The sequence below is a fragment of the Castor canadensis genome, chromosome 8 (genome assembly GCF_047511655.1).
Source record: "Castor canadensis chromosome 8, mCasCan1.hap1v2, whole genome shotgun sequence".
In the NCBI taxonomy this organism is placed as follows: domain Eukaryota; kingdom Metazoa; phylum Chordata; class Mammalia; order Rodentia; family Castoridae; genus Castor; species Castor canadensis.
The window spans coordinates 91,597,980-91,625,687 of NC_133393.1; the positions used below are offsets into that span (position 1 = coordinate 91,597,980).

At 37.2% G+C, this 27,708-nt stretch overlaps 1 protein-coding gene across 3 annotated transcripts in view; it reads right to left on the bottom strand.

Moving 5' to 3' along the window:
• The window catches only part of Tespa1 (thymocyte expressed, positive selection associated 1), a 35,350-nt gene that overhangs the window by 4,423 nt on the left and 3,219 nt on the right, over positions 1-27,708 (bottom strand). Inside the window, exons 4-12 of one of the 3 annotated variants that reach the window (XM_074083557.1) lie at positions 20,369-20,575; positions 19,304-19,346; positions 13,000-13,049; positions 12,409-12,462; positions 11,627-11,663; positions 11,291-11,389; positions 9,482-9,690; positions 8,242-9,005; positions 7,002-7,092 (exon numbers count right to left, since the gene is read on the bottom strand). In XM_074083557.1, the coding sequence (XP_073939658.1) occupies positions 7,002-7,092; positions 8,242-9,005; positions 9,482-9,690; positions 11,291-11,389; positions 11,627-11,663; positions 12,409-12,462; positions 13,000-13,049; positions 19,304-19,346; positions 20,369-20,531 (1,510 nt within the window). In that variant the 5' untranslated portion in view covers positions 20,532-20,575. The remainder of the gene's footprint in view (positions 1-7,001; positions 7,093-8,241; positions 9,006-9,481; positions 9,691-11,290; positions 11,390-11,626; positions 11,664-12,408; positions 12,463-12,999; positions 13,050-19,303; positions 19,347-20,368; positions 20,576-27,708) is intronic. The other 2 variants (XM_020154855.2, XM_020154854.2) reach the window with 2 other exon arrangements.

Consider the following 27,708-nt stretch of genomic DNA (forward strand, 5'->3'; position numbering starts at 1 on the left):
AGGACAACTATTTCCCATGCATACACTGCCTCCATGTATGCACAGCCCCCCATGTTACCAACATCCCTGGGCATAGCGGTACATTTGTTATTAATGATGAATCTACACTGACATCATCACCCAAGTTCCGTAACTTATATTCAAGTTCCCTCTTGGTGATGAAGTTCCATGGGTTTGGACAAATGCATAATGATATGAATTAACCATTATTGTATCGCTCAAAGTAGTTTCACTACCCTAAAAATCTGTGCTCTGCCTTTTCATTCTTCCTTCCTGTCTATCCCTTGGCAACCTCTGATCTTTTTACTGTCTTTATAGGTTTTCCTTTTCCAAAATGTCATAAAGGTGGAAGCAAACAATACACAGCCTTTTCAGATTGGATTATTTCACTTAGCAATATGTATTTGTTTCATCTGTCTTTTTATATCTTGATAACTTATTTCTTTTTAAAACTGAATTTATTCAATATTAAATTCCATTGTCTTATTATTGTGGTGTTTTTATCCATTCAACTACTGAAGGACATCTTGTTTCAATAATTATGAATGAAGGTGCTATAAATATACATGTGCAAATTTTTCTGTGTATATTAAGTTTTCAACTCTTTTGGGTAAATACCAAGAAGTATGATTGCTGGAACATATGGTAAGAGTCTGTTTACATTTTTAAGATACCGTCAAACTGTCTTCCAGAGTGACTATACCATTTTCTATCCCCACCAGCAATGAATGAGAGTTCCTATTGTTACATATTCTCATTAACATTTGGTGGTGTAAGTGTTCCAGATTTTGGTCATCATAACAGGTGTATAGGGACATCTCTTTGTTGTTTTAATTTGCATTTCCCTAATATATAATGTGGGGCATTTTGTTATCTCCTTGCTGCCATTGATTTATCCTTGATGAGGTGCCTGTTCAAGCTGTTGGCCCATTTTAAAAATCAGGTTGTTCATGTTATTACTGTTGAACTTTGAGTTCTTTGTATATTTTGAAGAGTAGCCATTTATCTAATACATCTTTTGCAAACACTCTCTCCCTTCTGTGGTTTGTCTCTTCATTCCTTCATAGTGTCTTTTGCAGAGGACAAATTTTTAATTTTAATGAATTCAACTTACCATTTGCTTTCTTTCATGGTCCAAGACTTGGGTATTGTATTGAAACATCACCAAAAACCCAAGGTGATCCAGGTTTTCTCCTACATTATCTTCTAGGAGTTTTACATTTTACATTTAGGTATGTGATCTATTTTGAGTTCATTTTCATAATATGTGTACAGTCTGTCTAAATTCATTTTTCTTGCATATGGAAGTCCTGTTGTTCTAGCATTATTTGCTCCTCTGCCAAGTATCACTTCACTAAATTTATGTGTGTCTGTTTGTGGATTCTCTATTCTTTTTTACTGATCTTTCATCTATTGGTTTAACAAAAACTACATAGTCTTAACTATTGTAGCTTTGTAGTGATTCTTGAAGTTTAGTGATGTCAGTACTCCATCTTTGTTCTTTAATAATATGTTGTCTATTCTTGGTCTTTTGGCTTTCCATACAACTGTCAGCATCATTTTGTTAACACATATAAAATAATGTATTACGGTTTTGATTGGGATTCCATCTAATTTATAGACCAAAAGAACTGACATCTTGAGCTTGGAATATCTCTCCATTTATTTAGTATTCCTTTGATTTCTTTCATAATAGTTTCATAGTTTTCCTTGTATAAATCTTGTACATATTTTGTTAGAGTTGTACTAGAGTATTTCAGTTTGGGGTACCAATATATGTGGAAACGTGTTTTAAATTTCAAATTCAAACACATTCAAATTCAAATAAGAAAACAATTGAGTTTTATATATTAACTTTTTATATCCTCCAATCCCACTACGATCACTTATTAGTTCTAAGAGTTTGGTTTTTGTTATTGTAGTTGACTGGAATCCTGTACACAGATGATTGTGTCTTTTACAAAGACAATTTTTTTCTGCCTTGTTAAGCTTATATTTCCTTTCCTTGTCTTTCATTAACTAGAATTTCCACTGTGATGTTGAAGGAACATAATTGTTTTCTTCCTGATTTTAGCAGGAAAGTTTTGTGCTTCTAACCTTTATGTATGAAATTAGGTGTAACTTTCTTAAATCAATATTGCTTATCAAGTTGAGGAAATTCCTGTCCATTTCAAGTTTTCTAAGAATTTTTATCATGGAGGGATGTTGGGATTTGTTAAGTGCTTCTTGTGCATCTACTGATTTGAGTATGTGATTTTCTTTTCTTCATTGCGAGTTGATTACATTTTTCTAAATGTTGAGATCCCATTGCATACCTGAGGTAAATTCTGTTTGATCATGGTGTATAAGTCTTTTGAAGTACTGTAAGTTTTGATCTGCTAATATTTTATGCGTTGGTATAATTTCTTTCTTAAGTAGTTGGCAAAATTCACCAGTAAAGCCAATTGGGCTTTTTGCTTTCTGTCTAATTCAATTGATTTTTAATTCAATTTCTTTAATAGGCATAAAACTACTTGTATTGCCTATGTTTATGTGAGTTTTGGTGGAATCAGTATATTTCTTTTAGGTTGACAAATCTGTGGGCATGGATTTGTGCCTTTTTTACCCTTTTAATGTCTATTGAACCTATAGTTATGTCTCTCATTTCTGATAGTAATTCATGCTCAGTCTTTTTTTCTCTTAATTACCCTGGGTAGAGGATTATTGATTTTATTGACCTTTTCCAAGGAGCAGGTTTTTGGTTTTGCTGATTTTCTGTACCAGTTTTGTGCTTTCGATTTCATTGACTTCTGTTGTAATAAATAAATTAATTAAATTAATTTTTTTCTTCTGCTTACATTGGTTTTAGTTTACATTTCTTTCATTGTTCTAAAGTCTTCTCCATCTGAAATTAAATATAGCTACTTCTGATAGTTTTTGATGTTACCATGGTATACATTTCTCTATCCATATACTTTTAATCTACGTAGGTGTCTTTATGTAAAATGAGTTTCTTGTACACAACAGATTGTTGGGTCTTGTTTCTTGATCTGCTTTGAAAATCTCTTTTTTAAATGGTGCATTTAGAACATTGATGTTCAAAGTGATTTTTTGTATAGTTGTTTTAACTTATTTGATACTTGTTATCATGCTTACCTTTGTTCTTTGGTACACATTTTGTCCTCCACTCTTTTTCTACCTTTTGTGTTTCTAATTAAACATTTATAAGACTCTACTTTCTTTCCTTTGTTATATATTAGTTCTTCTTATTTCCTCTTTTTATAGTAGTTTCCCTACTATAAAAATGTATATTGTTTACAATATATTGGTTTACAACCAATCCAGCTCCATTTTCACTGTATACTTAATGAGTAGTATAAGTACTCATAGTAATAAAGTAATCCTAATTCTTCCTTGCTGTCCCTTGTACCATTCTGTCATTTATTTCACTTATGTGTAAGTACAACAGTAATACAAATATAGCAATACATTACTGTTCTTATTTTGAAAAAAGTATCTGTTAGGTCAATCAAGAATACAAACAGTAGCTTCACTTATTCCTTCTCTGATACTCTTCATTTCTTTATGTATATCTGTTTATTACCTGTATCATTTTTTCTCTCTCTCCAAAGAATATCTTTAAACACTTTTGCAAGTTAGGTATGTCGGCAACAAATGTCCTCATTTTATGTTTGTCTAAGAATGTTTTTATTTTATTTTTGATTTTGAAGAAATTTTCATGGAATACAAAATTCTGGTGGGGTTTTTCTTTTCCCTCAATATTTTAAATATTTCATCCCCTCTCTTCTTGCTTGCATAGTTTCTGAGAATAAGTTGGATGTATTTTCTATCTTTGCTCCTCAATGGACAAACTATTTTTTCTTTTCTGGCTTCTTTCAAGGTTTTTCTTTTCTTAAGTTTGAAATAATATGTCTATGTATTTATTTATTGCACGTATCCTAATCTGTGTTCACTAAGCTTCCTGGATCTGTGCTTCAGTGTGTGGCATTCATTTGAGAGAAATTGTCATTCGTTATTGTTTCAAATATTTTTTTCTGTTTCTTTATCTCATCTTCTAGAATTTCTATTATGCCATATGTTAGACCTTGGTAACTGCCCCACATTTCTTGGATATTCTACTCTGACTTTTTCTAGTCTTTATTTTCTTTGTTTTCAGTTTTTATTGCTATACCTTTAAGCTCAAATTCTTTTCTCAGCTATGTCCAGTCCATTAAGAAGCCCATCAAAGCATTCTTCATTTCTGTTACAGGGTTTTTGATCTTTAACATTTATTTTTAATTCTTGTTTTAAAATTTCCATTTTCTACCATATTTCTGTGTAGTTTATCCATGAATCATACTTATTTTAAGACTCCTAGTCTAGTAATCATCTCTATAACATTGCATTCTGATTTTCTGATGTTTGTTTTTTCTATCTTTTAAGTTTTTCTTGATAGCCAGATGTGTGATAGTGGGTAAAAGGTATTGCTATAAATAGGTCTTTAGCAATGTAGTGATGGGGTATGAGTGGGGAGACAAGGTGGTCTGTAGTCCTATGATTAAGTCTTAGTCTTTTATAGAGCCTGTGTCCTGGACTGTGAGTTTCACATGTCTATCAATCCCACCTCCTACTTTGATGATGCAGGATGGATAGGAGGCTGAAGCTGGGTGTTTCCCTTTCCCCAGGTCAGTTAGGCTCTAATAAAACCCCAATTAGTTAAAGTCTGGGTAATTGGTTTCCCTTAATTTTGTTAAGATGGGAAGTATTGAGTGCTCTGGCATATTTTACTCTTCTTCCCTTGCTGGAAGGATGAAGGGATTTTTCTCTGATATTTACTGTGAGAACCTGGTTGAACTCCTGGAGGTAAAATTCACAAAAGTGTGGGAAACCCCCTATGACTGGATCTCCTGGAGTTTTTATCTCCCAGGTTGGTCCACTCCGACCGAGCCTCCAGCAATTCATCAGTTAACAGTCAAGGTTTTTCTACTTTGGCACTGATTCTTGGGGAAGTTTCTACTCAGGCAAATTGTGAATCTCTGCATTTTCCTGTCAGTTTCTTCAATTTAGGAGGTGGGAGGACAATGGATTGTCTTGTGACCCCACTTATCTGATGGATCTGAGAAGAAAATGGAGCCATCTTAAACATGTGTTTTTGATGGCATTCTGCTATGTAGCCCAGGCTGGCCTCAAGCTCACCATCTGCCTGCCTCAGCCTCCTGCATAGCTGGGAGTACAGGTGTACACCCTCACACAGAGCTCAACATACTAAACTTTTAAAACTACAAATAGCATATTGTTGCTTTCTGATATTTACCACTTTTGTGAGTGACTAAGTGTATGCATACCATCTATATACTCAGAGGTGTGATATTGGTAAAAGAGAAAGAAGAGTGGTTATCATCCCAAAACTACAGAGAACTACAATTAAAAGGGTTAGAATCAAAGATCTGTGCGTTTGGGGTAGCCACACTGAAATTTTAGAACACTAATCAAAACACTGTTGCTCTAGGAAGTGCAGAAGATAGTACCAAGATGTCTAAAATGAAGGGACCTCTATGCAAGATTCATTGATGAATCAGAAAGATTTCAATTTCTACTTTCCTGGAGAAAAAAAAATCTCTGCATCCCTGCTGCTATTTTCCTGTGGTCCTAGTAGAAAGGTAGATAAAAGTAAAAGAGACTACTTTCCACTTAGTTTAAATAGTAAATTTCTGGGCAAACTTTTCAAAGTCGAAAAGGATACCTCTGAAAGAGTTGATACTAAAGACACTCATATCTACAGCAACAATAACAATGCATTTTAATTTCATTGTCCTGCTTTGAGAAGGGGAGGAAAAGCTATGTTCATCAGATTCTAGTTGCATAAAGGAACTCAGAACCTAAATGAGCATGGTTGCAAGATACAAAGAGGATGGTTGTTATGATGTGGGCTGATTACAACATACCCAAAACAGGTACTGGGATATAGACTGCCATTACAAAACTGCAACAGCAGTGTTTCTCAAACTTCAGGGTATAAATACATTATTTAACCTAAAGATCTTGATAAAATTGTGACTCATTAAGTCTGGGATGGAAACTGATCTTTAAATGTTAACATTCTATATAATCTTCTGTGACAGCAGTTTCTTGAAGGATGATCATTAGGTTAGCAGCATCAATATCATCTGGGAACTTGTTAAAAATGTATACTCTCCAGCTATTTGAGAGGTAGACATTACAGGATTGCTGTTTGAGGCCAGCCAAGGAAAAAAAGCTAGAGAGACCCCCATCTCAACCAATCAGCCAGGTGTTGTGGTGAGTGTCTGCAATCCCAGCTACTGGGGAGGGATAAGTAGGTGGATTGTGGCTCAAGGCTGACCCTTGGGAAAAACACAAGACTCTATTTAAAAAATAACTAAAGAAAAAAAGGACTGGGTTTTGGCTCAAGTGGTAGAACATCTGCTTAGCCAGCATAAGGCCCCAAGTTCAAATCCCAGTGCCACCAAAAACATGCAGATTCTCAGGCTGGTCCAGACTTAACAATCAGACACTCTGAGTTAAGGTCCGGCTATTTAGGAGCCCTTTAGGAGATCCTGATCTATGACAAAGTTCAAGCACTGATGTAGAGAAGTATTTTTTAGACTCATCTGGGGAACTTAAGAAAATAAAGAGCTATGATGTCCATGCTCTTCCAATGAAATGAGAATTGTAGGATATGGGAGTTTTCATTACAAGTTTTTTTTTTAAGCTGGGTGCTGGTGGCTCATGCCTATAATCCTAGCTTCCTGGGAGCTGAGATCAGGAGGACTGCAGTTTGAGGCCAGCCTGGGCAAATAGTTCCTGGGACCCCATCTCCAAAATAACCAGAGAAAAATGAACTGGAGGCATGGCTCAAGTGGTAGAGCATCTCCTTTGCAAACACAAAGCCCTAAGTTCCAAATCCCACCAAAAAATAAGAGTATGTTTAAAAAAATCTCCCCAGAAGATTACAATGTGCAGACAAATTTAAGAACCACTGCTTGAGACATTAGCCCACTTACTTCTTGAGTCTTTGTCAGGAAATGTCTGAGAGGAGTGGGGGTATGTGGATCTGCTGGGCCAGCAGCTCTCCTCCTCACTGCTGCTTTGTGTCTGTAACCAAGATATCAACGGAACTGAGTCAAAGCCAGTGAGGGGATGGCAGGCAGGGAAGGTGCACTGTGGCAGGGTGCTGTAGGGGAAGGAGGCTGTGGTATTTGAGAGGTGGCAGGGACCCAGTAGTGAGGAAGCTAGTAGCTGAGGTGCAGTTCTACATTCAATGAGAGGTACCACATATGTAAATAATATTGCAAATAATCACAGCTTCTCTTTGCAGCAAGGATTTGAGAGCTCTTCCAAGGGACTCCAACACTTGATGGCAGCACCATCTGTAGACCCGAGTAAAAGGAGTGCTAAGTTATAGAGGGCCCACGGATGAAGAGTTAGTGGACTTAGATTATGTGCCCACCTGGATTCTGCACTATCCCTTCTAGAACATGGTCTGATTACCCAGAATCACTAAATATGTTGCCAGTTGGTCCAGAGCTGGGTTCAGATATCTGAACTGGTTTCGACTGTGTCTGTTCTCTCAAGGGAAGACCTCTCCACTAGGTTGTACATCCCTAGGCCCGAGCAATGACCAAAGCATGGCTGTTTGTGTGGGTAAGGGATTGCGGCATTTGGATGTGCAGGCTAGGGTACTCACACTTAGGTATTCAAGGTCCCTTATGATGCAGAATATGCCTGGACATAGAAAGAGAAAGGGATAGGCCAGAGGCTAGGGAGAAGCTCTGCTCACGCAAACATCCTCTAGCACAGAAATTCTGATAGTATAACACTTCTAAGATTTGGAATCTATATTTCTAGGTTCTAAGGCTTACATATTTATTAAGGTAGAAGAAAAGCACATGATATTAAGCAGTGTATAAAATTTTGTACAGCTAACCTCCACTTGTACTTTTATGAAAACCCCCACAAATGATCAGGGCAGGTGTATTTCATGGGAGCATTCAATAGAGATCAGATAAGAATTACAAAAGCAGCTTTGAATGCTGAACCCTCTTAAAAAAACCAGGGCTGTTTCTCTTTTTCCCCTCTATTAACACACTTCCATAAGCTTCTGAATTTAATTCAAAAAGTGGTACATCTGGTGAGGACAGGACATCAGGAACTCTTTTACTCAAGGACCATTCTCCTTCACCTTTTGTGCAACAAGCCAGAGCTTTTCTCTACCAGCCTCTCCCTCATCTCCAACCCACTCACCTCCTTTGAATAAAAGATTTCCTGAGGCTGTTGGGTTAGAGATTGGTGCATTTCTGGTCTGTCTCGGATCTGCTTCCATTTCTGCTGGATGTTGGACAGGTCCAATGACTTCACTGTCTTTTCCAAGGAACTCTTTTGAAATAGACTCTTTCTTGCTCTGTTTGTTTTCCAGACAGTCTCATTCTTGGCTGAATTGGCTTCCTGTAGATCCCACAGCTCTTGTGCGGAGTTTGGGCTCCCCTGTGGATCTACTCTGTTTAGAGAATGTATACTGAGAGGCACCTTAGGGTTAGAATTCAAAGTTTGAATCTCTTGCTGTGCTTCCTCCTTAGGGTGTTGGACAAATGGAAAGGAAGAAGTGGACAGCTTTGTATCTCCTATGGGAGTCACAGGATCTTCCTGGGGGCTTTGCCCAAATCCAGAGCCTTGCTGGAGAACTAGTTTCTCTCCTCTCACTCTGTCCATCACTTCCCACACCACTTGGTCCAAACTGTTCCTTTTGGGGATGTTGTGGGATGATGACATCTGATCTCGGGATCCTGTATATAGGCACATTTTGGAGATAGCTTTCCGGAGGCGATCTCTGGGTGATTGGGGTTCTGTCTCTGGGACCAAAATCCTGATGGATGGCACATCAGTTGGGTTGCAATTCCAGAACATGTGGGATGGTGTGAACTTTTGGACAGGTGTCTTAGAGACATAGGAGTAGAGACAGAAGAAGGCATCTGCAGTGACGGCCAGTGTTTGCACTTGCTTAAACCTGCCTGGGTACAAACATTGAACATGTTGATTTGGGAACTCATCAGAAAATTACCTCTTAAATCTCACCTTTCAAAAGCCTGTCCAAAACTTCAGAGAGAAGCTGCCAGTCTCCCCAGTGTTGTTTCTCCTGTTTAGATTTTGGATACCTGATGTCCCCTTTCTTGATTTCTTGATGTCCCATCCCCCAATAAATATTCCATGTAGGAAATAAGGAATGGGTTAAGATTTAAAGACATTGTGCTGACTTGATCATCTGAAGGAAAGAAGACCTAAGAGAAGCAACAATGATCAGAGGTCTCTTGAAGACCATTTCTTCAAGAGAAAGAAGCAGATGTCAAAGTTTTCCACTTTTCTGAACAACTTAAGTTCAGACAAAGGGTAATGTGAAACTAAACAAAAGAAAATAGGGTTTAGAGCCACTGAACCCTGCTGTGAATGACTGAAGGTTGGCAGAGAAGTGGGGCATGCAAATACTCACTGGCCAACATGAGACAGGGGTCCTCCATCTCAATCCTCTGCACCTGGGCCTTTAGGAAGAGCTGGAAATCAATGCCCTTGGCCTGAGAAGGATTGGTGAAAAATCTTGCAGGAATTCGAGATGTATCTTTGTGGTCCTCTTGGCCAAAGCCTAGACTGAAGAGAACATCTTCTGCATCTTCTTGCACCTGTTCCAGGATTTCTGAGATACTGAAAAAAGGGACAACTTTGAGACATGCATTAATCCAAAATATTAATAACAGTATCAGGAGACTGAAATTTCTTTCTGGCCATTTCTTTATCTTCCACTGTGACTTTGAGAAAAGCTTTCGCTACTATGAACCTCAATCTTCTGTCTGAAGCATGGGGAGTACATTCCAGATCTGCTTATAAAATCTGAACAAAATAATTTAGCACAGTGCTTTGTACAATTTATTACAGACGAAAATAAATTTCAGTAAATATGAAAACATTTTGAGAAAAATGAAAACCAGTATAAATGCAAAGAATTTTTGTGGTTACATTAACTAGTTAGTTCCCACCTCATACATAGTGATAGATCTGGTTTTAGCCAAGGGACTTGCAACTTGACACTCAATTTGCCCTATGTTGTGTGAGACAATTTGTCAATGAGTATGAAAGAAACATATATCTAATTTTATTTTGAAGGTAAAAAACTAGTCAATGGGTACATTCAAGTATTATTTTAAGAGGTGTTTAGCACCTCTAAAATACGTGTGTACCTATTTCTAGCACTATTTTTAGGAGAGAAGCCTGGTGTCATAGAGCAAGGGGTCACCCTATCTGTCTCTCTCCTTAAGGCACCAACCTATACCTATATCCAAAACTGAGTGCCACCATGCTGGGTGACACAAGTACTCAATTAGTACATTTCAACAATGGGACCAGATTTTTTGAGGCCTTATATAGTCACTGGCATTCTCTTTCAAAAGGTTGCTAGGACCTTGTTTGATTAATGGCTAGATAGTTGGAATCTGAATCTACTTTTGGGCTTACCAGCTAACTGCTAATTTTACCTCCATGGTTCTAAGTTTCCTGATCTGTGAATTACCAACATAAGACTGACTAGATCAGTGTTTCATAACCATCGCTGTATATTAGGATCATGTTGTGAGGTTTTAAAAAAATTCAGATACTTGAATCCTATCTTGAGACATTCTCATTTCATTAAACTGGAGTGTGTCTAGGGCTAAAGCTCTGTAAGGATGAATCACTAAACAGTCATATGACAAAAGTTAAGTCTCAGAACCAGGTCTTAAATTCAAATTTTGACTTCAAATTCTTTACATTTTTCATTGCACCACACCAGTTCTCATCACTTTCCATCTTGCTTTACATTTATCTGTCTGCACATCTAGTCCAATCTATGGAGTGGGTAAGACCTTGGGGGCAACTACTTTGTGTACTTTGGCTTTACAAGTTTCATACAGTTATTGTCTGCCCTGCATTAAATTTATATGTTATTGCTTCATGCAATCAACAAATTGGCTGATTAATCAGCACACTTGTGAACTGAGCATCTACTATGAGTCCAGGCACTGAGATGGTATCATTACTACTCTTGGAATGTAAGGTTCAGTGGAAGGAAATATTTATATTTTATACTTAGCATTCTGCTCTGAGAAGATTCCTCTGTAGCCCCCAGTATTCTTGATGCAAATATGCTCATATTTCTTAAGTATGTGTAGTATGTAAAGGCTCTAGGAAGATATCCCAGAAAAAAAGCATTCTATTCTCCTCTGTTTCTCATCTTCCCCACCCTACCAGCTCTATCAGATTTAGTACCTACCTTGAGCTAGTCTTGTTGGTCCCACCAGTCAGGCTGCTGGAAGCCAAACTACAGCCAAGATCAAGTAGCTGACAAGGCCTGGCTGTCTGTAGGAAACTCCTGCAGAGATCAAAGGTGATATCATACAAATCTAGTCACCAGCCTGCACTTCAATCACCCTCTGCTAGTTACCTTTTAACCATTTGTTGAGGAAGCTCAGTATATGCCCTCATTGCTGATTAGAAAGTCTTCTGTATCTTTAACTCTTTGTTTTTTTATTTGCCCAACTCTGGTATTCCCCCAGTTCACTGATTGCTGAAGGAGACATCATTCAGTCTGGCTGAACCTACCACTTACCTGGAGAAGAGTTTACCATTGGTGGCCAACAGTGTGGCTAGATAAGAACAGAAAGGCAAAAAATTAGTTAGAAAGGAAAACAAAACCACCTGAGTTGCTTCCCTGAACTAAAACAGCCCTCCTGTTTTCCTGTATCACTGCCACAGGCTATCTGAAACTCATGAACTCTGTTCTTAGTGGGGGTCTCAAGATTACCTAGCACAGCCTAGGAAGGGGGCAGATAAAGCAGAGATTGTGTGGCCTAAAGTCTCTGAATTTTTAAACCATAACTAACGTCTAGGCAAGAGAGCCCTCTATCCTGAGGAGGAAAGCTATTCAACTCTCCTAGCTCAGGCTCCTGTCCTATCATTTGGGTCTGTAGAGGTTGTATGAGATATTGGTAGGTAACTGTGCTTCCACCTTTTATTTAAGCCCTTATCCTCCCGCAGTGCAGTCTACCTGTAAAACTCAGTTCTCAGACTTCTTTGGGCTCCATACAGAGAAAACAGTCTCAATGATATCTGAGCAGCAAATGTTAAGGTGATTTATATGTTATCTTTCCAGGGACTAAGGGAAAGCTTTAGTCATAGTCCAGTAGGAGTCCTGACAGACTGGTGAGGAAGTGTTTCTGAGCATGTGTTACTTTCTGTTTTTACATTACATCATAGACTATTCTTTCCCTCCAGATAGGACCCCAGGGAAAGCCTACCTCTTTCTGAAGTTTTCCCCTTCCATCCTATCCTTAATTTAGACAATGTGTAGATTGTTCCCTGATCTCAGCTTCAGAAAATTACTCAACTCACCCTCTGCTCCAAGGGTCAAGTCATCTTCAAAGCTGGTCCCATGGCTGGAGTACTCTGTCAAATAATCAAACAAAGATCACAGAAAACCAGCCCAGAACACATACACACATGCGCACACAACTGCATACTTGAACATCTACATGTTCTTAGACTTATACAACCACACAATCATACTAGATATTCATTCACATGTTTGCAAAACTTCTATCCAGTTTTATGTACAATATCTTAGTAACCACATTCATGTTTTTATTCAGGATCATGCACACACTCACTTGCCAATCACACAATCATCTGCCACATAGTAAACATGAGGGTATACATTCATATGTACATAAATGCACACGTTTTATAAGGTTCTTTTACCATGCAGTGGTTGCTCTGATAGCAGGAGATAATCAACTTGTGGCTCTGAGCCAGCACTTTCTTTGGGACTTTCTTAACTTCCCTATGACAACTTAAAGGTGTTTTGCAGACCCTTAAGACAGTCAAGCATTCTTATGCATGTGTATGTGGATCAACATTCACACACACATTCATGCAGCTGTATCACTATGAAGGTAGAAGAACAACAGAAGAGTCTATACTCACCACTATAGATGGACTGTCCTGTTTCCTCAGAAAGTCCCTCCTCAGAGTCTCTAAAACCCAAAAACAATTACTATGTTTTCCAATGGTTTTTTTTTCCTTAAATATTTCCCACATGTTCATATCATTTTCCAATGGGACTCAGCAGTACTTAATTGCTTTTATATTGGAGAAAACTAAGACAGAGTGGTTACTTGACTGACACACTCATAAATGTAGTCATGAGATGCTGGGACTAGAATGTGCTGTACTTTTGATTGTGGTGTTGTTGTCTTGACTACAATGTCTAAAGTCAGCTTTACAATAATTGTCTTCAGTCTTTAGATAAAATAGGAAAGGAAAAATAAAGAAGCAAATTTGGAGAGAAATATTTGTAGAAGAGAGATTTTTGGTGCCATACTTTCCAAATCACTAATACAAATAGCAATCTTTTTTTCTTAAAAATTTTAGGTTACCTTGTTCACCTGTATCCTCTTATTTTTCATGGAACTATGTTCTTACCGAATATCATGTCTTTCAGGAAACAACAGAAATTGCATCCTGGTTAGAGATATTTTTAGATTTTGAGATACATTCTTATCAAACATCTCTACCAGAAGAACAAACAGAAATCAGCATAAATGGTAGTGAGAAACAACTCTGTTTTACAAACAAGAAGTTCTCTCTGACCAAAATAAGTGAAAGAATCTGTGAAAAAGCTTTGGACTGGGACCAGTGTGCGTGCATTCCGGTCCTGGCTTGTTGCTGTTATATTCTCAAATACTATGTAAGAGGACTTGGATTTCTAGATTTCATCATTCTATCACTCCATCAGGAGATGACATGTTGTGAGTTTTCTACATGAAAGTTGTATATGAGACTTTGAATGTAATCTCAAGTGGATGCTGGAATGAAGACAGGTGGGTAAAAATGAGTTACCAGGGAAATAGCCTGAAGTGCATCCATTGGACCTGGTCCTTAACTAGCCTTCCCCTTTGTCTGTGTCCAGCAGTGCTGATAACTCTTAGGCAGCAAAGAGTACCTAGTACCTTCCTTTCAATAGGGGAAAAAAAATCAACCATGAATTCCAAAATCCGAATTTTTATGTCTTTATGTAGAAACTATATGTCGCAGTACATTATAAAATGTGAAATTATACTCGAGATTATTAAGAATGGCTAACTCTAATAATACAACTAGAAGTACAAATGTATACTTCCTTCCTTACATATAATTACCCAGTAATATGTTGTTATATAATAAGACAGACAAATGTGCTTATATATAATATTAAAATATTAATAGAAATTAATATAGACTGAGACTACCAAAGCATTATGATAACTAATACAGTTATCTACAACTAGAATGTTGATTTTACTGTTGCATGTAAATTTGTTTTATAGCTACACGGTACAGATTGCGTATCCTTTATCTGAAATGCTTGAGATCAGAAGGGTTATTTCAGATTTTTATGATTTTCTAATATTTGTATATACATAATAAAATAGGGAAGAGCCCTAACTCTAAACATGAAATTAATTTATTCAGTTGGATTTGTTTTTTTGCGGCAGGGTCTTGTTATGTAGCCCAGGTTGACCTTGAACTTGCAATCCTACTACCTCAGCCTCCCACATGCTGGGATTATAGGTGTGTCTCATTACACCCTATTGGTTTAAAGCCTTTTTTATTTTGGCAAGACCAGAGTTTGAACTCAGGGCTTTGCGCTTGGTAAGCAAGCACTCTACTAGTTAAGCCATACTTCCAGCCCTGAACTTCATTTGGGCTTCATATATAATTTATACACATAGCCTGAAATTAACTTTATACAATATTTTATATAAAGTGCCTGCATTTTGACTATGACCCATCTCATGAGTCAGGTGTGGAATTTTCCACTCATGGTGTCATGATGGCAATCAAAAATTTTCAGATTTTGGAGCATTTGAGATTTTATGATTAGGGATGCAACTTTTAAAGCCTACTAATATGAGAACTACATGAAAACAGACTATCATTCTATTTGTAGGTTGTACTTGATGTATTTACCATAAGAAATAGCTATAATAACTCAGAAAGAAAGACCCAGAACTCTACTATTATGAAATGTTTCCATTCAGATTTTATAAAATGGAAACATTTCATAATAAGTATATAGTTTAATACTACACAACAATAAAAAAGAATATCCTTTAGTCACATGCAAATATCTGGATGAATGTCACCAATATAATGCTAAGTGAAAAATAAAATGAAAATAAATACACAGAGATAAAACAGTACATATTGTGTGATTCTATTTACATAAAGTTCAAAAAAATCCAAAATTTATTGGTAGTGTTATGTCAAGGTATTAGTTACCTTTGGAGGCAGAGTAGTGACTGGAAGGAGGCAGAAGGGAGGTTTTTAAAGTATTGGTAATGTTTTACTTTAGAATTCTTGATTGTATTCCCTTTATGAAAATTCATTAAGCTGTATATTTAATACTCATTTTTTTCAGTAAGAATATTATGCTTCAATATAATTTATATTAAAATTAAAATGCTATTGATACATATACTATATTTCAATAAAATTTACATTAAAATATGACATAAAATTCCTGATTTGCTCAAAGCAACTTTCATTACTATTCATTAGATACAAGTCTTTTTTGTTTATTCATCCTATAGTACTCTGGTTGCACCCTCGCTAGCAATTTATAATCACTTTTTGAGGACCAGCCTAGGATAAGCCTTGAAGCAGTAGGCTTTTCTATGTATATGTGGAATCTACCCCAGCAGCAAGGACAAGGACTGGCTTTATTGATGCCTTCTTATGAAGCATGATGATTTGAAACTTCTTGGTCATCATCCAAGTACAAGGCATTTCAAGGGTTATTGCATAAGCTATAAAATCAGTGATTAGGAACTAGATCCATAAGTACTCCCTTCTTTCTACCTATGTATTGAAAGGTCCCTTACCACAACTTCAAATCTGAAACAGAAGAGTGAAGGTGCTGCTCTTTTGTTATATCCAATTCACAAACAATGGGGACCTGGATTGTGAGAAGAAGTTAGTGGTGATTTCTAGCACTTTCCACAGATGTTTGCCTACAGAGATTTAAGGTGAAGCCCACAGAGATGATTTTTGCACTTCAGACTTTAACCTCTGGTGACTCACAGTGAACACATTCATGGACCAGAAAACCCCTTGAGAGGTAAAGAAGAGAAAGAAAAAAGGAGAACCACAGCTTGTAAAGGTACACATGTCCTAATCCAGTAGCAGAGTGGACTGCCACTAGATTCAATTGCACTGAGAGACATTAATACTAAATTACCAGGGAAAATGGTGAAGTTTCTTTGAGAACTTGTCAGAAAAGAAAACCCTCTTGTTAAAGCAGGTGTCTGGCTTTGGACAGAAAATTGAAACTATATGGTCTTGAAACCAAATTTGAAAATACCTCCCAGGAAACTGGCCAACTTGTGGACAAATAACCAGTGACTATGGGTTACTCATCCATCCTCTTTCCTCTGTGGTCCCGGCAGCCTGAGAATCAAAGGCCATAGTAATGCAGTAAATGTAAATGCAGTAAATGTGTCTTTCCTCTATCTTCTTCATTATTTTTTATCAAAGGTCCAGTGAGCTTTCACTATTACTAACCATAATCATCATCATTCAATTTTAGAGTGAAAATTATAGGCATATATTCTGAGAAATACATGAGTTTATGTGCCTAATGACTGGATACATTCTGAGAAATACATCATTATTTCATCAGTGTGCAGACATTATCAAGTGTAAGACACATTGTAAGACAGCTACGATGTCACTGGCAATATAATCTTAGGGGATTGCTGTTGTATATGCAGGTTGTCATTGACTGATATGTTCACATGCAGTGCATGGCTGTATTACGTATTTATTACAGAGAATTAAAAAATAGACAAAATGGGAAACATTTTCTAAGTTTAGCAATTCACCTTCTTCCAGAGATAAACGTAAGCATGTTAATAGACTTCCTTATGGACTTTTTAACGTTTAAATACTGAAACTTTTTCAAAACACAGGAAAGTAAAGAAGTATGACAGATATCCTTGTATCTTCCATTCATTATTATGCATATAAACATTTTGATGTATCTTCAGAAAGAAATAAAATATTAAATAATATATAATAGAATGTAAAATACTACAATAAAATATTACAAATATAACTGAAGTTTTATTGAACTTCCATTCTTTCTGTTCTTTTTCTTTCTAGTGGTTTTTATTTACTACTCAAAATTTGGTATATATAATTTCTAGGTATTCTTTTTCTGATAAATAAAGAGGTGTAGATAGATAGATAAATTGATTTGTAGGTATATGGATTTATTTTATAATATTATAAGTACATACAAACCTCCTCCTTTTATTTATTTATTACTTTTGGGGAGTGTACTGGGGTTTGAACTCAGGGCCTTGTCCTTGAACCATGCCTCCAGCTGTTTCTGTTTTTCTGCTGTTTTTTAGATAAGGTCTCATATCTTTCTGCCCAGAGCCTGCCTGGACCACAATTCTCCAATTCTCCTAACTATATCTCCCACATAGCTGGGAATACAGGTGCACACCACCACACTCAGCTTATTTGACCAGGTGGGCTCTGTCCTCAAACTGTGATCCTCCTGACCTCTACCTCCTGAGTATCTAGGATTGTAGGCATGAGCTTTTTTTTTCTTTAAGAGTCTTGCTACTGTTTCCCAGTGAATAGCTGGCCTTAAATTCCTAGACTCAAGGAATCCTTTTGCTTTAGCCTCCTGAGTATCTGGGACAGCAAACTCATACCACCATGACTGGCTTGAAGCTTCCCTTTTTAAACAGCTTTGCAGAGCATAGAGCACTAACACATGCATCATCTGATTTAAGCCTCACAAGAACTTTGGCACTTTGTGATGTTACTTTCTTACTTTACTGGTTAAGAGTCTGAAATGGATAGAATTTCAATTACTTTATTACAGTTGGTTATACAAGAATTAGTCTCAAAGCTTGGAAACTTTCACTCCCTAGACCACATTTTCATCATAAATTTTGGTCCAGGGATGGGGAAAGGTGATTTCTAGAAGTCACAATCTTTTATTTTTGAGAATTCATTCATTTCAGCTAGAATGAAGTATATTTGAAATCAAGGAGCATATTTTAAAATACACAGCACCATTAAGGCCATTAAGACAAATCAGACATTTAGCAAGTGCACAGTTAATAACCATTGACTTGATAAGAGTAGCTAATAAAATAAAGACATTGACTGTCTCTCATAAGCATGTCTGGTATACCCATTAAAATCCAGGACAGTTCTCAATTCAGAGGTTTCCCAAAACCTGCAAACATTATACTATAATCATGCTTTTTCTTCCAGTTTTTTGAGGATCCTCCCCACCCCCTAAATTGACTTTCAAGTCAATGAATTATGAATAAGATTAGGACAAAAAGGACAATACATTTTGTAAACAACAAAAACAAATACAAAATGAATTCATATTGGCATTGCCTTCCACAGCAGAGTTAAAATAAACAACCTTAGCTTATTCAGTACTATTTATTTCTTACTAGAGTAGCAAGGATGGGTTTATTTATGTCAGCTAATAGATGAGTTTAAATTAAAGACTATATAAAGCTCGAGACATTCCTAGAGGGAAAATAAGGAGCAGGAAGGAGTTATACATTCTGAAAACTCACTCTCATAGGAACAATCAGGCTTAATTAGGTCACAGAAGCTTTCCTTTGTGTCTGATGAGACTGAGTCTAAAATGGCTTAGAGGGGGGCAATTTTCTATTTTTAAATGTTTCTGAGCAAAGATATAATATATATTCCATTGAAGTGCATGAATGTTCACTACTTTGAGTGTCCTCCTTCCTGTGCCAACCCTGGGCCCCTTCTCCTCTTTTGACAAGTATAAACAATACAGTTGTGCACTACTCCTCAGGAAGAATGACCCACTTTCTAATTCTTTCTTTTTTGTCACACAATGTAAGACTCCAGTCTGAAAGGGAAAGCAGTAGAGAGGGTATCTGGAACTCAGCTCAGCCATTTCCCATGGATGCAGATTTCTATCTGCTGTTAGCTTTAACCCAGAACCAACTTGCATTCCCAGGCCTTCAGCTTAATTTAGCCTCCATCCAGTGTTGCATTTGACTCACAGCCTGGACACCAATCGACCCCCTCAACATCCCTGCCAACCACTGTCTCAATCTCACTTCCTCAGGCTCAGTTCAAACCCATTTTTTTGTCTTTGAGCTCCTAAGGGTCATTCTTGCTAGCACACTCAGCCATCACCCACATCCAGTCCCACTGCTTGTCGAGCACTTACCCACAGTCCTGCAGCCAGTCTTCAATCTTACTGATTGGATTCCCTAGAAAAGTCAGACACCAGCTTATTGTTAGAATTGACGGAAACCAGACCTCTTCTGTGCAACTCAGCCCATTCTACAGGTTGTCTTGGTTTAAGCTGTATCACGACTCTTTTTTTTTCCATATAGCTTTTTCTTTGAGATAAGAGAAGAATATACTCATATATAAAAATAGTGGATTGTCTTCTTTCTCTGCCTCCCTTCTCCCTTCCACCTGGGAACACAGAAAATGCCCAAGCCATCACTGCTTTCTTTTCCCCAAGTTTTAGCAACAGGGATAGCTCCTTCTCCAGAAGAAGGAGAGGATGAGGAGCAGGAGGAGGAAAGGAAGAGGAAGAAAGTGGAGGAGGAAAGGAAGAGGAAGAGGAGAAGGGGGAGGAGGAGGGGAAGAGAAGAAGAAGAGTAAGAAGAAGAAGGGGGAGGTGAAGAAGGGAAGGGAAGGGAAGGGAAGGGAAGGGGAAGGGAGGGGAGGGGAGGGGAGGGGAGGGGAGGCGAGGGAAGGGCTCTCAACTCTGTTTTTTATCTCCTAACAAATAAGCAAGGATGACTTAATTTTTATCAGAATTTTTATTTTACTGTCATGTCTGTGGTCTCATTTGAACTTCAAAGAAGCTCTGAGAGGCAAGGAGCTACCACTTTAATTGGAGAAGTAAGTCTTAGATGAGTGACTTCCCAAAGGTCACACAGCTTATTAGTGACAGAGTTGTGACTAGATTCTAGTTCTCTCAAAATATTCATTCACAGACAACTCCTGGCATGGATTCTTATAGAAGCTTCTCAGAATGACACAAAATGTGTCACTTTCTTTTTTCCTAATCTTATACTTTCTTATTTCACAGTTAATTCATATTTTGTATTCTTTTATGTCCCTTCTCTTAAACTCATTTAATAGTCAAAATGAGCCTCCCTGCAGTGGTAGTCTAAAAAAAGCACCTGCAAGTCATCATCTAAAGACCTGTACCTGTGATAATTCTCTGTACCACTAGACACTGTGGAAATCTGTGTGATGTCTAACAGTATCTTACCTTCCTGGAATACATCATCCAGGCTGGAAGGCTCAGGATCAGGGACGTCCAGCAGGGCAGCTGCAGCCTCCTCTTCCAGTACCTGGGTCTGCCAGTTACGGCTCTGTCGGATCCAGGCCCGCCGTTTCTCCCAGGATGTGGGGCTAAGCACAGAGGCCTCCATGGCTTTGGCTCACACTTCGGTGCCTCACACCACCTTGATGCTGTCTTGAGATATGAAGCATAGTGATACTTCTTCATCCTTTGTTCAGAAACCACCCCCTCAAGGTTGCCCCCAAATTTCCCATGCCTCTCTCTGCCTAATCAGGAGGCGGGAGATGCTTAGCTTTTTTGCTCCCTCACCCTCTCCCCAAAAAGGAATACTTTGAAAATCTAAATATCAGGGAGTCTTTCAAATCAGTAAGTCTGAAAGCTTCAAACATCACAGGATTTAAGGGACATTGAGCTTTTCTGACTTAAAATTTCTCTCATGATAGCTGAAATGCTATATTAGAAAATGGCTTTTTAAAAAATCTTTAAGGATTTTGTCTCTCAGATTTTCCATTCAAACTAAAATGTTTTTAGTTTGAATTTATAAAATTCACTTCATATTATCTTCATCAAGATAAAGAAAAAAAAGCAGAATTTCAAAGGTCAAGCAGATTTTCTGAGGTACCATAACCAGGATGTCACCCCACTTAGAGTCATTCTGGTTTTTTTTTTTTCTTGATTTGTTTCCTGTTTGATATGTTAGGAGTCTAGATATGACTTTTGTCAGGAAAAAAAAATCATGTGATAGAAACAAGGAGACACTGTCTAAAACAATTAGCAGACAGCACTTTCCTCTTTGAGTGATCACTTTGTAATTTGTCAACTTATGCTTCTATATAACCCAGTTACCAAGTTTACCAACATAATTACTAATCATATATTTATATTTCACTTAACACCACCTAACCAACACCTGTGTTTTCTTCCAAAAAATACATAACAATGGCTCTAGGCATAGATCCAAAGAGGAAGTAAGGGAAAGAATTAGTCAATAGTCCAGATAGACCTTAGAAATGCTGGAGGCTAATGTGTTCTCTGTCCTGCTGCCTCCTTCCCTTGGGCCACACCCACATATATACAATGAAAAGTAGACTTGGCACCAGGGTTCTCACCGTCTTACCCTTCATTCCTTTAAGCTGCCATAACAACTTCATTTTTCAGAGCTATACTTTTAAGAATTGGAGTAAGGGAAAATAAAAGGGAAAAAAATAAGAAGACTGCCAGTTTCCAGAGATGTCTGTTCTTTCAAAACTAAAAAACAAAATCATTAGTGAGGTATTAAACCATTAGGTTCTAAAATAGCAATTTTTGAAAAGAACATTCTGAACATAAAATGTACCACTACAGAAATAAAGTTGTTTAGATGCCTTTCCTTATTACAGATAAAACATATCCAGAGAAAAATAATGCATAGTTACTGTTGTTTGATCTAGATTCATTCACTTCAGGTCAAGTCCAAGACTTTTGCCTTAGGGAAGATGGCAGTTAGCACTATGAGATTTTGTGTGTGCTTTGGAAAACTGGCCCTTTATACCTTTTAGGAGAAATTAAGTCATTGAAGTAAGTTTGTATTAGGGAAACCACAAAGAGGGATAGCAGAGATGACTTGCTGTCCTTGGGTGATAGCAGGTGAAACTGCCATCAGAAAGAACTTAGGAAGAAAGTCTGAAAATTCTTGATTGGAGTGTGCTTCCATAGCAATGCCCTTCAAAATATTCAAGAGCTTGGTCTCAGTCATCCCAGAGAAGAAGATGCCAAAGGCTGACTTGCCTACTGCCTTTAATTCCACCATGGAAATGGACCTCACTTAAGTCACAGGGAATCTTTGGTGCAAAGGATGTTTTTAGTGGATTTAGGTGGTTAAAAAAACTTAAAAGAAAACAGGAGGACAAGAAGGCAGGGGGGACAGAAAATCAGGATGACTGGAAGACAAAAAGGAAGGAAAGGAGGGAGGGAGGAAGGGTGAGAACAGAAGGAGGGAATGTGGGATAACTGATTTCCACACTTTGCCACTCACTAAATGTACAACCACAGACACATGTAAGGAGATCAGCTTCAAAACTATAAAACTCAATCCCTTTTTCTTGTCTCAGTTTATTGCTGAAGACATTATTTGTCTAAAATGTGATGCTTCTTATTATAAACTTCTGGATGCCTCATTTTGATACTGAATCTCCATATTGCTTAACACAGTGTTAGAATCTCACAAATTGAGATAATAGGTAAAGGCTTTCAACATCCTCTGTGATATGAATCTATTTTGCATTCCTCTTATATCTCTGAAAATATCTCACAGTCATACAAGCTAATTTCTTCCCACTCCTTTTTCTTATTTTTTTTCTTGAAGCCTTTTGCCTCTCTCTTCTCTGTAAATGCTTTCTTTCTTTTTTTATTAGCATATAATAGTTGTACAGGTAGACACATTGTGGTATTTGCATATGTGCTTAGAATATATCTTAGTTAAATTTACTCCCTCCTCCTCCCCTCCCTTATTAGAACAATTTCAACAGGTTTCATTATTCTATTTTCATAAATGAATACAAAATACATCTGCCTTATTTATCCTCATTCACTCTTTCCTTATGCCTTCCTACTGCCCACTGGTACCCACCCCCCAGAAAAGATCTGCTTTACCCTCCTGTCCTTCATATTTTTAAAGAGTATATTGATAATTCAAGGTGGTTTTTCCTTGGCATTTCAGGCCTGTATATATCATGCTTTAATCAGATTACCCCCCATTGTTTACTCTTTCTCTATCACCATATTCCCCTGTTATTCACAGGTTATGGTCCATTACATTACATTATATTCATGTATAGATGGGTTGTTTCAGTATTTTTCAATCTCTAACATTTTCTTTTCCTCTCCTGCCTCCTATAGTCCCCTCAGACAGACCTACTAATACAATTCTATCTATCTATCTATCTATCTATCTATCTATCTATCTATCCATCCATCTACCTATCTATTTACCTACCTACCTATCTATCTTCTATCTATCATCATTAAGATCATATATTTATGTGTACATTTAACTTGTATGTCTTGCTTCCACATATGAGCAAAAACATGTAATCTTTGATTTTTTTGAGCCTGGCTTTTCATCTCCTTCTTCTTCTCCCTCAGTCTTTGCCACACTTAACCTACAAAGTCCAGGTCTTAACAGACTTTCTTCAGGAAGCCAGACCTTGCTTCCAGATCTCACCTTAATCACTGAGTGCCTCCCCTGCTTGACTTCTTTTTAGTTATCACCCTTAGCTACATTTTACATTTTTTATTAATTTATCTCACTTACTGTTTAATCTTCTAATTAGAACATAAGCTCTTAGAGGACAGAGGTTTTTGTTTGAATTAGTGCCTAATGCAGAATACAACATACTATAGCTGCCTAACAAATATTCATTCTCTAAGTGAATTAATGTTTTGCAGGTGACCATTCACCATGGGGTTCCAGTTCACAACTGAGTCACCATAGACACATGTAGGGAGATCAGCTTCAAAACTGTAATTAGTATCATTCAATTATGTGCTTATTAAGCATGTAAAAATATTTGGGGCTGAAAGTTGGAGAAATGAGAGGTTATTCTATGACTTGTTTCTGCCCCAGGAGTTCCTATTGAAAAGAGAAATTCTATTTTCCTTTCTATTTCTATTTGCTGTGTCGTTATGTCCTATATACAGAAGTTTTACTTAATTTAAATACCTAAAGGAAAATACTCATAGAAACAAAATCTTTAATGCTTAAAGGGTTCCAAAGAAAGGCTTACACATAAATAGCTTTTATAGTTAAGACAACAAAAAGACTAGACAGAGTAAGTGCTTTACTTCCCACTATAAAAGGCAGTAATTTTCCAGGTAATTTTGGTGAGAGTAGATTAATTTGTTCACTTAAAAATGCAACAGTGGCTTCAAATCTGAGAGAAAAGATTGAAGATAGTCAATCTTTCCAACTGTGGTACAGTGGACATGGGACAGGGTGATTGAATAAATTTTCCCCATTATCTGCCACACTTGAGTTGTAAAGAACTGTTCATGGTATATTATACAGATATACTAGAAGAACAACAATACTAGGAGGTAGGAGAAATTGAAGTGTCTTGCTCATGGTACTAGGAGGAAGCTGCATGGCTGGGAGATAAAAAAAACGGGGTATTTGTGGAAATCTGGAGGAAGTGGCAAGTGATTATCAGTTTTAATCATACCAACAGTGAAAAGCACACACAGATGTCAAGATAGCAGCTTTGAAGGTCTTGGGGCCCCTTGAAATAAAGAGGACATGGAAATGTTTCTTTCAAATAAGTCATATAAAAACATATCCTTGTTAAACAATTGAATTTGGTGTAGTGACAGGAGAATTGACTAGGAATAAGGACATTTGGATATTTTTCCAATTAGTTGACTTCTGGCAAGTCAATTAGGTTTTCTATTTGGACACCAGTTTCATTGTCTGGACAGTGAATTGATGGGACTCAGTGTTGTATAAATTTACCTTCAGTAATATATTGTCACACATTCTAGTTGAGTGTGAAATACTTTAAGGACCATATTTGTAAAAGAAAATGCATTTATATAGTTTTTCTATTAAACATAGGAAGTGGTCAAGTGGTTTATGAAATTACTTCCCACTAACAAATTTCTTCTCAAATGGGGTTCCCAGATGTACAACTTTCACTGCTCCAGAAAAATAAGGATGCTGAACAAGGGAAGCTGAGATGGAGCCATGTCTTGTGTTGCTCCCTGATCCTCAGAAATTCTTGAATTTTCAGCTTCTTTGCTTTAACTTATAAAGTTCCATTCACCATCCTCTTCCCCCAAATATGTCCTATCTGCCCTTTAAAGTTCTACTCAAGTCATCTTCTTTCTAATCATCCTCTAAAAACTAGTGCACATGCCTGTGTCATATTTGACAAGAGAGTAAGTGGTACCTCTCTCTTATGCATTATTCCTTGTGACTTCCCCTAAATCCTCTCTCCTGGCATGGCACAGTACTTTTCAAATGAAGGTGGCTCAGTAAATGCTGTAACTGCAGAGGAGGATGAATCATACTGATACTAGAAAATTATCCTGAACTAGTATATTTCATAGGACAAGTGCTCCTGGCTTCAGATCATACACACACACACACACACACACACACACACACACACACACACACACAACTTTCCTGGCAGTGAAGAGGAAAAAAGGCATGGGGGCATAGTTTTTCCAGTCCTTTTTTGGGATAGCATAAAGATCACCCAAGTCTCTCTAAAGGTATAATGCTTACACTAAAAAATTCTCCTATTTTTATGAAATTATTTTCCAGAGTTTTCCCTTTTAGGTTTTCATTTGTTTCTTAATCAAATGTTCCTTTTGGAATCAGACTACCATCTTCTTTGGTATTGGTTTATATTATACTATTACATTTACTCTAACCTTTATAAAGATAGAAGCCTGAATCCTGAATATATCATTTCTTCCACTTCCTCATTAACCAAGAAAAGCCCCACATTGATTCTATTTCTTCTTGCCTGAATTACCTCAAGGTCTTATTTTCCCTGTTTGCTAATATTTCTGGCTCCTTGTCCTTTCCACTGCCTTATCTTGTTTGAGAGTTTTGTTCCCTGAATTCTTCTCCACAATTTGTTGAGACTTCTGGATTCTAAGTACAATTGAATAGAGTAAAAGATTTTTCTTTGTTCCATACATGGTATAGTAAAAGTAGAAATTCTAAGAGTCAAGATGGAGGTTAGACAGAAGAAATTGGTTCTAGTTGTTTAAGATAAGGGAATTGTTTAATAAGAGTAGTGAGTATTTTCTAAAATTATCACCAGAAGTAGTAACTGTAGCAACAGTGGAAACCCTTTGGGAGTGTCATTATTGCTGCACTAAGAACATTATCTACTCCTTATCTCTCTTTTTCTAAAGGATACAGACTTTCACTATGCTTCAACATGGGCATGTTAAAGCAATAGGACTTTATAATAACCATCTGGGTGAGTACCTATTTATCCACAAACCAGTCTTGCAAATTACTTCACTTAATCTTGACAAACACTTTTGAGCTAATCATTGTCAATGAAGCTCAAAGAAAGGTCACATATTTAGGACCTTGTGGTGCTGAGATTTAAACTCAAGTTGGTCTGACTTTATTTTATAGTCTTTCCACAAAGAATAAGAAAATAGCCTAAAGTCATCATCCAGTGTCAACAGTGACTGTCTGGGATAAAGGAAAAGTGAAACAGTTTTAGTAAATTCTCCATTTTACATGCTGTGTACTTTATAGTTTAATAGAGATGAAGCAGCATAAACTCGCTGCAATTTACACTTGCTGTGTGAAAATCTTAGCAAAGTAAGTGGTCCTTTGTTTATATGTTTAGGATAGTTTTCCTCTTGTCTCCAAGTAGGTGATTATGAATCAGTTTAGCCTGTCTCAGACTGACAGAGTAGTTTTTCCCACAAGGGCCCAATTAGTTTCTAACTGAGAAGAGAAAGTCTGCCTAGCATTCCACATCATTTCCAGACTTTTGTAACATTCAGAATATTTAACAATGGTGTGGGTGGAGGGGGCACTGACCTATCAGAGCTGTTAATAGTCACAATTTTGTGGCTGGTGCCTGGTTGGTATAGCAGTGACTTTTCAGGACCAGTGTGGGGAACTTTGTGGAAGGAGCTCAGACAGCTGGGCTACTATTCAACAGCACTCAGAGGACTTGGAGCAATTAGTATTTATGTTAATTTGCTATGGACACATTTAAGTATTTCAACAACAAGGATGGACCTATCAAACCTTGTAGCTGCCAAATATCAGATCTGCTCATAAATGTTTTGACAAAAGAATGTTTTTAAGAAGCCCAATAAGTATGTTCAAATGCTGCTTTTTCTTCAAATTCCAGAGTTTTATTTAAAAACTGATACGAAGAAAAGTTAAAGGCAAGTCTTGAGCCTTGGAATGAGAGTACATCTTGTTTGGAATCACAGTTGTGTCTACTCACACATATATGTCCTTGATAAAAATTATGTGCCTCCTCTATGCCTAAGTTTGTTCCATCTGATAACAGATAATGTGCCAAAACTTTTGAGTTATTGGAGGTTAAAATCAGGTAATATATAATAAATGATAGGTATGATTATTATTAATCTGTCTTCAGTCTAAGCCATTTACTAAAGTTGGAACATTTTAGGAGTAAGGGAAGAAGGAGAAAGGAGGAGTGAGCAGCAGACTACAATAGAATATGCAACATCTAGATGGTTAAAGAAGGATGTTGCTCTTAGGCAGAGATGAACAATGAGCAATGAAAATCCCCATTCCTATCTAATGCCCAAAGGAA